Source organism: Hemitrygon akajei, chromosome 29 (genome assembly GCF_048418815.1).
Source record: "Hemitrygon akajei chromosome 29, sHemAka1.3, whole genome shotgun sequence".
NCBI classification, from domain to species: domain Eukaryota; kingdom Metazoa; phylum Chordata; class Chondrichthyes; order Myliobatiformes; family Dasyatidae; genus Hemitrygon; species Hemitrygon akajei.
In genome coordinates, this window is record NC_133152.1 from 20588771 (window position 1) to 20602360 (window position 13590).

The 13590-nt window shown below is 43.9% G+C and overlaps 1 protein-coding gene across 4 annotated transcripts in view; it reads left to right on the forward strand.

Moving 5' to 3' along the window:
• The window catches only part of LOC140718273 (kazrin-like), a 713538-nt gene that overhangs the window by 476744 nt on the left and 223204 nt on the right, over window positions 1-13590 (forward strand). Inside the window, exon 1 of one of the 4 annotated variants that reach the window (XM_073031794.1) lies at window positions 4085-4403. The exons of the other annotated variants lie outside the window; for them this stretch is intronic. Within the exon in view, the coding sequence (XP_072887895.1) occupies window positions 4196-4403 (208 nt within the window). The 5' untranslated portion in view covers window positions 4085-4195. Of the gene's footprint in view, window positions 1-4084; window positions 4404-13590 lie in introns of those variants that run through there. 4 annotated transcript variants of the gene reach the window in all.

The following is a 13590-nucleotide window of genomic DNA, read 5'->3' on the forward strand; positions in this document are numbered from 1 at the left end:
ACATAATTCTGAGCTCTTTAACTGATGAGATTACCAGGTAGAAAGCAGGAAAAAAAAGTTCAAGCTTGTTCTCGAAATTTTCTTGAAAAGATGCATCATTCCCTCGGATCACTGGGAATACTTGACCCATGGCTACTCAAGGTGGAGAACTTGAGAATGGCGCTGAGAAACATAGAAAACCTACAGGTCAATACAGGCCCTTCAGCTCACAATGCTGTGCCGAATATGTACGTACCGTAGATTCCGGACTACAGAGCGCACCTGATTAAAAGCCGCTGGCTCTAATTTTAGAAATAAAATCAATTTTTTAATTGTAAAGGCCGCACCGCTACTTTTAAATATACATACGTATCGGTAACACAAATTACGTTGCATATACTTTTTTACTGAACAGCACGAACAACATTCCAATATCTCCTAGCGACTGGTAAAAATATATATACTGCAGCCTACCAGGAAAAGTTATTGATCACCTTTAACTTAAAAGCAGCGTTTTCGCTTGGGTCTGACGTGCTCGCGTAACGCGATCGGGTCTAATCGGGTCTGACGCGCTTGCGTAACGCGATCGGGTCTAATCGGGTCTGATGCGCTCGGGTCTGACGCACTCGCGTAACGCGATCGGGTCTGATGCGCTCGGGTCTGACGCGCTTGCGTAACGCGATCGGGTCTAATCGGGTCTGATGCGCTCGGGTCTGACGCGCTTGCGTAACGCGATCGGGTCTAATCGGGTCTGATGCGCTCGGGTCTGATGCGCTCGGGTCTTGCTTTTCTTCGAGTATTTTCCATGTTGATGAGGGTGAGTACAAATGACTGATTTACAATAATTTAATTGTGAAAGTGCGCTTGATTTATCGTACAATTTCATTGGACCTCTGTGAACTACTCATCAATTTTATTGGTCTACTGTTACGAGGCAAAATGTTTACGAGGCGGCATGAAAAAAAACCATGTATTAGCCGCTCTGGATTAAAGGCCGCAGAGTTCAAAGCTGTTCAAAATGTGGGAAAAAAGTAGCGGCTTATAATCCGGAATCTACGGTACTTTAGAAATTGCCTAGCGTTACCCATAGCCCTCTTTTTTTCTAAGCTCCATGTACCTATCAGGAGCCTCTTAAAAGACCCTATCGTATCCACCTCCACCACAGTCACCAGCAGCCTATTCCACGCAGTCACCACTCTCTGCATAAAAAACTTACCCCTAACGTCCCCTCTGTACCTACTTCCAAGCACCTTAAAACTGTGTCCTCTCATGTTAGCCATTTCAGCCCTGGGAAAAAGCCTCTGACTATCCACACGATCAATGCCTCTCATCATCTTATACACCTCTATCAGGTCACCTCTCATCCTCTGTCGCTCCAAGGAGAAAAGGCCGAGTTCACTCAACCTATTCTCAAAAGGCATGCTCCCCAAACTAGGCAACATCGTTGTAAATGTCCTCTGCATCCTTTCTATGGTTTCCACATCCTTCCTGTAGTGAGGTGACCAGAATTGAGCACAGTACTCCTAGTGGGGCCTGACCAGGGTCCTATTCAGTTGTAACATTTCCTTTTGGCTCTTGAACTCAATCCCACAGTTGATGACAGCCAATGGACTGTATGCCTTCTTAACCACAATCAATCTGCGCAGCAGTTTTGAATGCCCTGTGGACTCGGACTCCAAGATCCCTCTGATTCTCCACACTGCCAAGAGTCTTACCATAGAACCATAGAACATTACAGCACAGAAACAGGCCCTTCAGCCCTTCTTATCTGTGCTGAACCATTTTTCTGCCTAGTTTCACTGACCTGCACCTACACCATATCCCTCCAAACCCCACTCATCCACGTACCTGTCCAAGTTTTTCTTAAATGTTAAAAGTGAGCCTGCATTTACCACTTCATCTGGCAGCTCATTCCACACTCCCACAACTCTCTGTGTGAAGAAGCCCCCCCCCCATGTTCCCTTTAAACTTTTCCCCCTTCACCCTTAACCCATGTCGTCTGGGTTTTTTCTCCCCTAGCCTCAGTGGAAAAAGCCTGCTTGCATTTACTCTATCTATACCCATCATAATTTGATATACCTCTATCAAGTCTCCCCTCATACTTCTATGCTCCAGGGAATAAAGTCCTAACCTATTGAACCTTTCTCTGTAACTCAGTTTCTCAAGTCCCGGCAACATCCTTGTAAACTTTCTCTGTACTCTTTCAACCTTATTAATATCCTTCCTGTAGTTAGGTGACCAAAACTGCACATAGTATTACCATTAATACTATATTCTGCCATCATATTTGACCTACCAAAATGAACCACCTCACACTTATCTGGGCTGAACTCCATCTGCCACTTCTCAGCCCAGTTTTGCAACCTATCGGTCCCGCTGTAACCTCTGACAGTGCTCCACACTATCCACAACACCCCCATCATCAGCAAATTTACTAACCCATCGCTCCGCTTCCTCATCCAGGTCATTTAGAAAAATCACGAAGAAAAGGGGTCCCAGAACAGATCCCTGAGGCACATCACAAGATCACATGTCAGGGGTACACAGAAGCCCAGCTTCAATGACAGGAGATCAACACCCAGTTGTCCCTTCAATCACTTCTGTCTCATCTGTTGTAGAATTTAAAAAGTCTGTCTCAAGCCTTATAGGCTCATCAGGCCGGTCGGTGCTTATGCCGGTTTCCATGGCGTGAAGCGACTGAGAGCACGAGACTCCCCCCGGATAGGACGCCAGTCTATCGCGAGGTTAACCCCCAGCATTTTGCCGGTACCCATTTTCAGCTGGGTGGACTGGAGCAATGTGTGGTTAAGTGCCTCGCTCAAGGACATAACACGCTGCCTCGGATGGGGCTCGAACTCACGACCTTCAGATCACTAGTCCAACGCCTTAACCACATGCCACATGTTGTAGAATTTAAAGGGTCACATTTTGTCCTCATTGGGTACCCCCTCATGGACCATGGCAGATGCAGGTCCTTGACCCCGAGGGATTCCCAGTGAAGGAATGTAATACATTATTTGCAAATCAAATTAGGTGGACTGTGATTGTGTATGATTGTAACTGACAGACCCTATTTTCACCTCATCAAGCACAATTTTCTCCTGCAACACACACAAAATGCTGGAGGAACATCTATGGAAAGGAGTAAACAGTCTCCAGCATCTCCAGACTTCCTTGCGTTTGTGATACAATTTTCTGTTATTTTTTTTGCCAGAAACTCTGAGAATAAAAAGATAAATTTCTTGTTGTTATTGGTTTATGACCCCACGTATTGAGCTGTTGGCAAGGACTGCTTTGCTGCCGATGTGATATTCCTCACAACCCATTTGTAGTAACAGTAAACTGACCAAACTGTGAATTAGCTTCGAATATGAAAGCTGTATCGATACGTCATAATGACCAATCCAACCCACCCAAACTCAGTTTGATATCCAATTGGAATTTGTTTGAAAGGGTGTAAATGTACTGTATTGCTGCGGTGAGCCACTGTAATTAAAAGGAAGCTGTTACCACTTAATGCTCCTAATCGAAAGAAAAACACACAATCACAGTGAGAACTGAAAAGCTGTTGTCTTTTTGGTGTGATTCTGAGTTTTTTCCCCCCAAAATGTAAGGAAAATTTGGCCAATAATCATTCTATTATCAACATGGGGGGGGGGGAGTGATAGATATTGTCTGGTCATTTTTTTAGCTGCTTATTTAAGTTTGCTACGCACATATTGACTGTTACATGTCTTGTTTTACAACAGTTACTGCACTTTTTTGAAAAGCATTTCAGGGGCTGTAAAGCAATCTTACAAACCACGAGGTTGGCGGAGTCCAATAACAATGTGAGTTCTTTACACGAGTCATTTATACCGATTCCAGGATGCAGGTGTCAGCAGGCGTTTGGCAGCCTTGTCGACAAAAAAAAAATCCTGAGCCCGCGATCCTGCAGTCATCTCATAAATCCAAATGTAAACCAGACAGAAAAGAAATAAAGAGAGCTTCTCCCGGGTTCACAGAGCTGAGGCTGCCGGTGAGCCGATCCCCGCAGTTAGTGTTTGGGAGAGGAGGTGCTCTTTTAAAACAATGGATGAAAGGTTAACAGGCACCTGAGAGACAATAGGAACAGGTTGTGGGATCGGATTACAAGCTGCAAAAGGGAAATCCCCCCCGCCCGAGCACCCACTCTGGCGTGAGCTCTCCCAGTCTCTCGCTGCCTCCCCATGACATCATGTTCGAGCAGGGAGCCAACGTTCTGGGGGTCAAATTCCTGCCAGCGCAGGTGAAGCTCCGCCGGCTTCTTCCTGGGCTGGGAGGAGGAGGAGGAGGAGCAGGAGCAGCGCACGGTGATACGGAGAGGAGCTGGGAGAGGGTTCTCCCCCGTCCACCCGCGCACACAACGGGCCTGCTCGGGGCAATGAAGTCGGACAGGGAAGACTGTGAGTGCTGTGGGGTCGGGGTGGGGAGAGGGATGAGCGTGGACCCGCCGCCGGCTGCCGACGCGCCCGGCCTGCTCTCGGCCGCCGACCTGGATCGCACCCCGCCGCATTACAGCCGGCGAGAGCTCCAGAGCGGCAGGCCGTTCTGCCCCTCTGCCCTACTACCCCTTCCCGGAGCTGGGCTCTCCTGACCCATTCACTTGACTCGCTCCCATTTCTCACGCCACTGAAACTTTCTGTCAGCTCGTTTGATTATTTTTATTGCGTCCCCCGCCCACAACACGTGGTCCGATTCCTCAGCAGTTTTTTTTTGGGGGGGTGCAGATTGACTTAGATTTCTACTACCTTTTGATTCCTCAATTCAAGTCGAGTTTAACGTCAGGTACGCAAGTGCCGCGAGGGAAAAATATAATGGAAATCTTTCCCGCAGCAGTATCAGAGGCGCATAGGTTTGACAAAGCATAAATTATTTAAGTCAGTAAAGAGAAGAACAGACTTTTTTTGTGCATCGCTGTGTGTTTTACATAATGGAAGACAAGTCATTTGCTGAGTTATAGAGTAATACAATACGGAATCAGGCCCTTCGGCCCTGCTGCTGGAAATCCTCCCTGCTAGTCCCAGTTGTCCGTGTTCGGTCCATAATCCTCCAAGCTCTTGCCTTCCGTCTACCTATCCAAATGTCTCTTAAATGTTGCAATTGTACTCACCTCTGTCAATTCCTCTGGTACTCACTGTAAAGAAGTAACTTCTCAAGTCTCTTTTAAATCTCCCCCTCTTATTTTGTATCCGTGCCTTCTAGTTTTGAGCTCTCCAAACCGGCGGAAGTCTATGATTTTATAAACTATTATAAGTTCACCAAGAGCTTGAGGTCTGAAGCCAGGCAAATAGCCCCTCCCTTAATGTCAGTAAGACAAAGGAGATGGTTATAGACTTAAGGCAAACTTACATCGGCAGCACAGCAGTAGAAACGGCAAGAAGTTTTAAACTTCTTGAGTGCACATCACGCACAGCCTCTCGCGGTCCCAGAAAACATCCTGCACAGTCAAAAAAGCTCATCAAATGCCTCGACTGTCTGAGGAGGCTGATCCACCGACAGACAGGTCGTTCTACAGATGCACAGTAGGGAGCATCCAAACGAGCGGGATTACTGCTTGGAACGGAAACTGCACTGTGGTGGACAGGAGAACTCTACAACAATGCCCCAGGCATCGCTGGTACTGGCCTACCTGCCATCAAGGGCATACCTACTGAACGGTAACACTCACAAAGTGCTGCAGGTTCCTGAAAGGTGTCAGGAAAGGGCCCGTTAATTCAGGAAGGAGCCCACCCACCCACCCTGCTCATACACATCAGGGAGGAGGCTATGTAACATCAATGCCAGGACCACCAGATGCAAAAACAGTTATTTTCCCCAAGCAGTAAGGCTGATCAACACCTCCACCCACCAGTCCACCACTATTTTATTATTCCCTGTCAGTCATTTTATGTATAGCCAACTCTAATTTTGTAGACATACAATCTCTCCCTCCCCCTCTCTGTACACTCCCCCTCTCCCTCCCCCTCTCTGTACACTCCCCCTCTCCCTCCCCCTCTCTGTACACTCCCCCCCTCCCTCCCCCTTTGTTGTGTGTTTTTGTTATTATTGTGTTCTTTATCTTTTGTAGTATTATTTATGCTTCACGTATCTGCAGTGACAATTCTTTTATTCTCCTTTACATTTGTGTACAGGAAATGACATTAAGTGATCTTGATCTCATTCTACAATCTAGTGTGGCCAGCCTCTCCCCAAAACTCAGGACCCCTAGTCCAGGTAGCATCCTTGACAATCTCTGCACTCTCCCCAGTTTGACAATAACTTCCCTGAGACGGGGTGATCAAGTTTCAACAATGACTTGTATTTCTGCAACACAATGCCCCTGCTCCTAAATTTGAGGTAGGATTACCTTTGTATAGGCCACTGCAAGAACCTGCTGGTCGGAGGAGAATAGCTGTTCCTGAACGTGGAGGTTGTGGGACTTGAGGCTTCTATACCCCCTGCCTGAGCACGTGACCCAGAGGGTGGGGGTCCAGATGAAAGGAGCTGCCACCTTGCAGTAGAGCCTTGTGTGGGTGCTGTCATTGTGGAGAGGGCTGAGCCCACCACCCTTTATAGCCTCGTGCGTTCCTATGCATTGGAATTACATACCAGCCTATGATGCCTCTAGTCAAGTTTCTCACAACAGTATATCAGTAGAAATTTGTGACATGCCAAACTCCCTTGAGCTTCTAATAAACTCGAGGCGCTGGCTCATTTTCTTTGTGTTTGCAGCTATGTGCTGGACTCGGGACAGGTTACCTGGGCTGTTAACACCCAGGAATTTGAAGCTTCTAACTCTCTCCACTCTGACTCACCAATGAAAACGGGCATGCTTGTCCCAGCTCTCCGCCAGCTTTTAATTCCTGGCTTTAATTGTAAGATGATGACTTCTTATCCTGGACTCCCCACTAGGGGAAATGGTTTTTGTCAATCTGATGAAACTCGCTTAATCAAACTACAGAGTTTAATTAATTCTCCTTCATCTCTTATCCTCAAAGGAACATAAACTTGGACTCTACAACCTGTTATGATTTTAATTTTTTTATGTCTGGTATTATACTGATGAGCTTTTGCAGGAGGAATGTGTGGTTGAATTGGTAAATATAATCAGTCATGGTGATGATGCCATCTATAGTTAAATATCACACTGAAATACCGGTTCTCATGTGGTGCTCTGGGTGGGAGGTGTGGCTAACAATTGCCCAAGTACTTGCCAGGAGCACACAGTGCTAGATGGACAAGTGGATCAACTTAAGAAGGACATATGGTCTTTTGAAAGAGCCACTTTAAGTAAAGCCAAAGAAAAAAAAAACTACTGTTGTAAATCTGAAATAAAAGCAGAAAATAATAGAAAAATTCAACAGCCAGGGCACGTCTGTGCAAATTAAAATCGAGTAACATTTCCTGTCAACAAAAGGTCTTTGTCCTGAAATGTTTACCCTCTTTCTTTTTCCACAAATGCTGTCTGAGCTGGTGAGTGTTTCCGTCATTTTATGCTGGTTTAAAATAGCTCGTAAATGCATTTACGAATGTATTTTCTTCTCACTTCTGAAGCACAGTGCATTAGATTACTGAGAGAAGGTGTTAGGAGGTGCCAAAATGCCATATTCTGGAGTTAATGTTTTGTAGAGATCAAATACTCTTTAAGAAGGATCGCGGGAAGGTTGCCAGCACCCGCTGGCTAGATTGAAACCTGCCTTTATTGGGTGCTTTGAATTAATAGTTTAAACCAGGAGAGATCTTCAGTTAGTCAAGGATATGGTGTGGGGCAAACTACTCATCAATGTGGATTTGTTACCTGGAAATGTACATGTTGCCATACAAACAAAATGGTGGAACAACTCAGCAGGTCACATAGCATCTACAGACAGAAATGGCCCTTTGAGGTTTTGGGCCAAGACCTATCACCAGGACTCGTGATCATAGCCCAAGATGATGCCTGTCCATTTCCCTCCAATGATGCTGCCTGACCTACTGACTTTCTCCAACATTTTATGTGTATTGCTTGTTTTCCAGCATCTTCAGTCTCTCTAATGTCTACATATTGCAGTCAGTCTTGTGGTTTATTGAACATGTGACACTTCCTACAACTTGTATCAGATTAACTGTTTAAAAGGCAAGGGCAGTACCATGTTGTGCAGTAGAAACTGTACATTGTCATGTTCAGAATCAGAATCAAGTTGAATATCATAAGCATTTTGTGTGTGTTGTTTGAATTTCCAGCATCTGCAGATTTCCTCGTGTTTGATCATCAGCATATGTTGTGAAATTTCTTGTCTTTGTGGTAGCAATACAATGCAATATATAATAGCAGTAAAAAGTGAATTACACAACATATAAATACATATATATATGTAATATGATACATATTACATATACATATAAATAGATATATATAAATAAATATATATATATATATATATATATATATATATATATATAAAATAGTTAAATAAGTAGTGCAAAAGTGGAAATAAAACAAAAAGTGAGGTGGTGTTCATGGGTTCAATGTCCATTCAGAAATCAGATGGCAGAGGGTAAGAAGTTTTTTCTGAATTGTTGAGTGTGTGCCTTCAGGCTTCTGTATGTCCTTTCTGATGGTAGCAGCGGGAACAAGGCATGACCTGGGTGATGGGGGTCCTTAGCGATGGATACTATCTTTTTGAGGCATTGTTCCTTGAAGTTGTCTTGATGGAAGCTAGTGCCCATAATGGAGCTGATTAAGTTTACAACTCTCTGCAGCTTATTTCGATCCTGTGCAATAGTCACCCACCTCCACCTACACACCAGACGGTGATACAGCCAGTTAGAATGCTTTCCATGATACATCTGTAGAAATGTGCGAGTGTCTTTTGTGACATATCAAATGCCCTCAAACTCCTAATGAAATACAGCCACCATTGTGGCTTCTTTATAGCTGCATCGTTCTGTTGCTCATCAGTGGCTGTACGTTGGACTGTTGTGCTGTTAGTGAAGTTTCAACTATGCTGAGGCCTGTTTAATCAATGTGTCTGGTCATTCTGTTCCAGTACTTTTATCCACTTAGTAAATTGGCAGGGCCATAAGGATCGAGGAGGCATTATCTGGAAGTATATCATATGATTATTTGCCTGCTTTAGTGCTCATAATTCAAATAGTTTTATTTCAATTTTATTTTGTAAAATAAGTCAATTTTATTTTGTAAAGTAAATCATGGAACTCCATTCTTTAAGCAACTGTTTCACATAAGAGAAGTCCTGGCTCTACCCAGCATGTCTGGTAGAACACAGAAGAGTACACCACAGTTTTGTGCTAAACCAGCTAAAAAATAAACCAAAACTGTGCAAACACTAATCCCCCCCCTACCTACACCATCCCCATGGGATTGGTGAGGGTAGGGCAGTGGATGTTGTCTACATGGATTTTAGTAAGTCATTTATCAGAGTCTTTCAAGGGAGGCTAATACAGAAGATTAAGATGCATGGGATCCGTGGCGAATTGGCTGTCTGGATTCAGAACTGGCTTGTATTAGAAGATAAAGGGTAGTGGTTGAAGGGACTTATTCGAGCTGGAAGTCTGTAATTAGTGGAGTTCTGCGGGGATCTGTGCTGGGACCTCTGTTGTTCGTAATGTATTTAAATGCCCTGGATGAAAATGTACCTGGGTGGGTTAATACATTTGTGGATGATACCAAGATTGGTGGAGTTGTGGATAGTGTAGAAGACTGATTACAACACAATATACAGTTGCAAGAAAAAGTTCATGAACCCTTTGCAATTACAGGGTTTTATGCATTAATTTCTCATAAAATGTGGTCTGATCTTCATCTCAGTCACAATAATTGACAAACACAATCTGCCTAAACTAATAACACACAAACAATAGTACTTTTCATGTCCTTATTGAACATATTGTTTAATCGTTCACAGTCCATGCTGGGAAAAGAATGTGAACCCTTTTGATTAATAACTGGTAGAACCTCCTTTAGCAACAATAACCTCCACCAAACATTTGCAGTAGTTGCTGATCAGACTTGCAAAACAGCGAGGAGGAATCTTAGACCATTCCTCCATATAAAAATTACAGCTCATCAACATTTCTGATACCTTGCATGAACGACCCTCTTCAGGTCATGCCACAGCATCTCAATTGGGTTAAGATCTGGACTCTGACTTGGCCATTCCAAAACACAAACTTTCTTCTTTTTAACCTATTCTGTTGTTGATTTACTCGTGTGTTTCAGATCATTGTCTTGTATCATCCAACTGTTAAGCTTCAGGTGACTGACCACTATCCTGACATTCTCCTGTGAAATTCTTGATACAATTTTGAATTAATTGTTTCCCTCAATGATTGTAAGCTGCCCAGGCCCTGAGGCAGCAAAGCAGCCCCAAACCATGATGCCCCCTCCATCAAGTTTCACAGTTGGGATGAGGTTTTGGTGTGCAGTGCCCTTTTCCCATCAAACATAGCGGTGTGCATTTCTGCCAGAAAGTTCAACTTTTGTCTCATCTGTCCACAGAACATTGTCCCAGAAGCATTGTGGAACATCCAGGTTGTCTTTTGTAAACTTGAGATGTGCAGCAATGCTTGTCTTTGGAGAGCTGTGGTTTCCTCCATGGTGTCCTTCCATGAGCGCCATTCTTGGCTGCCACCCTTGGGTTCTTTTTCACCTCCTTCAGCATTGCACGTTGTGCTGTTGGTGTGATCTTTGCAGGATGCCCTCTCCAAGGGAGGGCAGGAACAGTATTGAATTTCCTCCATTTGTAGACAGTTCCTTTTACTATGGACTAATGAACACTCAGTTCTTTAGGAATGCTTTTCTAGCCTTTTCCAATGTCATGCATCTCCACAGTTCTTCTAAGTTCCTCTGGAAGTTGTTTAATCAAGGCATGGTGCAATTAAACAGATCATTCTTGAGAAGAGCAGGCTCTGTCAGAAACCTGACTTAGTGTGTCTTTTTTATAGGGCAGGGCACCTCTACAATCCACACTTACAATCTCATCTCATTGATTGGAACAGCTGATTCCAAATAGCTTTGCTGAAGGCATTATCCCAGAGGTTCACATACTTTTTTTGAACCTAGTCTGTGATTGTTTAAATGGTGTACTCAGTATTGATGAGATGTACAATTGGTCGTGTGTTATTAATTTAGGCTGATTGTGTTTGCCTATTATTGATGATGATCAGACCACATTTTATGAGTAATTAATGAAGAAAACAGGGTAATTGCAAAGGGTTCACAAACTTTTGCTTCCAACTGTAGATGAGTTACAGATTGTGGCCTGAGAAAAGGCAGATGGAATTTAATCCAGATAAATTTGAGGTGTTGCACCTCGGTAGGGCAAATGCAAGGAGACCGTACGTACACTGTTAGGGGCAAATGGATACAATGGTTAGGTAACAACCTTTCAGGCAAATTTGGCCTACTGCAATTTGTTCACCGCTGAAGCATGTCTACACAGGCAACATCTTCCTGGCCCTGGACAGTCACTGGAGCATCTGGATGGTAATGACACCTTTGTTAAACTCTGGTTTATTAACTACAGTTCTGCCTATTATTTCAGGTGGACTCATCACCAATCTCTAGACCTTGGGAGTCAATAGCTCCTGAAACTGCAATCAATAAGGATAGGTGGCAACACTACAAGCCTGATTATTCTACACATTGGCGCTCAACAAGACTGCATCATCAGTCCCCACTCTACCCACTATACACTCATGACGGTGTAGCCAGATTCTGCTCTGATTTCATTTATAAGTTTGCAGATGATATCACTGTAGTGGGCCTTATCTCCAATAATGGGAAGTAGAGTACACGAAGGAGCTTAATAATACGGTGTCATGACAACAGCATTTCTTTCAAAGTCAGCAAAAGAAAAGAGCTGGTCATTGACTTCAGGAAGGTGGGGGGGGGGGGTTTGCGGTGCAGTATTTCTGTTTATGTCAAATGTGTTGAGGTTATGAGAGTTCCTAGGAATGAACATCACCTGTCTGTCCAGCTTCTACCACATAGACATCACAGCCAAGAAAATTCACCAATGCCTCTACTTTCTCAGAAGGCTAAAGAAATGTGGCTTGTCCCCATCAACACTTAATAATTTTTATTGATGCACCACATGAAACATCCTGTCTGGATACATAACAGTTTGGTATACCAGCTGCTCTGCATGTGATGTAAGAAACTGCAAAGAGTTGTGGACACAGCTCAGCATATCACTGAAACCATGGATTCTGTTTAGAATCCTTGCTGCCTTAGTAATACAGTCAGCATAATCAAAGACCCCTCTTCCTTTGGGCAGGAAATACAAAAGTACTCAAGGATTGCTTCTACCCCACTGTTCTAAGACAATTGAATGGTTCCCAATAATGGTAAGATAGACTCTTGATCTCACAATCTACTTCATTATTATCTTCATCGAGCAGCTCCGCTGCATCCACCACCAAAAGCGGAACTTCCCGGTGTCAATTCCAATTCCCATTACAGTTCCAACATGCGGCTCTGTGTTCTCCTTTTGTGCCAAGATGAGGCCACTGTCAGGGTGGAGGAACAGCACTTTACATTCCGCCTGAGTAGCCTCCAACCTGATGGCATGAAAATCAATTTCTCCTTCTGGTTTAAAAAAAACTCTTCCTCTCCACTGTTCTTCTATTCCCCACTCTGGCCTTTTACCTCTTCACACCTGTCTATCATTCCCCACCTGGGTCCCCTTCTCCTTCCCTTTCTCCTGTGGTCCACTCTCCTCTCCTAATAGATTCCTTCTTCTCTAGCCCTTGACCTTTCCCACCCACCTGGCTTCACCTATCACCTTCCAGCTATCCTCCTTCCCCTCACCCTGCCTTTTTATTCTAGCATCTTCCCTCTCAGCCCTGAAGAGGGGTCATCGATTGTTTATTCGTTTCCACAGATGCTGCCCGACCTGCTGAGTTCCTCCGGTATTTTGCATTATCTTGCCCCTTATTGTTTACCTGTAGTGCACTTTCTCTGTAGCTGTTACACTTCATTCTGAATTCTGCTTTTGTTTTACCTTGTACTACTTCAATGCACTGGGTAATCATTTTATCTATCAGAACAGTATGCAAGACGAGCTTTCCACTGTACCAAAGTACATGTGAAAATAGTAAACCAATCCCACTTGCAATTCCATTTCTAGCATGACCTCCCACACTCACATATTCATGCCTCAGTCAATAAAGGAAATTATCTCCCGTCCTAAGCAGTTTTAATCACCCTATCTATCTGCCCTTTTACCTGCAGGGATTCTGTTGCTCAACATTAGCATATTCTGATATTTATTGTGTATTCTCTTGTTTGCTCTGTACTATCTCGCTTCTCCAGGCTGAATTCTATTTGCCACTTCTGTGCCCACCCAATTGATATTTCAACTACTTAGAATTCTCTTGCCTATCAATGCTGCCAAATTTTCAACCCCCAATTGATTTGACTGTGGCCCCTACAGTTAAATGTAAATCATTGTATAGTCCATAAGAACAAATGGCTAAATATCGAGCCCAGGGGGACCTTGCTTCATATTCCCGTCGAAAAGAAAAACTTGTCTTCCATTATCCTTTGGCTTCTGCTACTGAATCAGTTTTTAATCCAGCTTGTCATTTTGCATTGGGTCAGGTTTT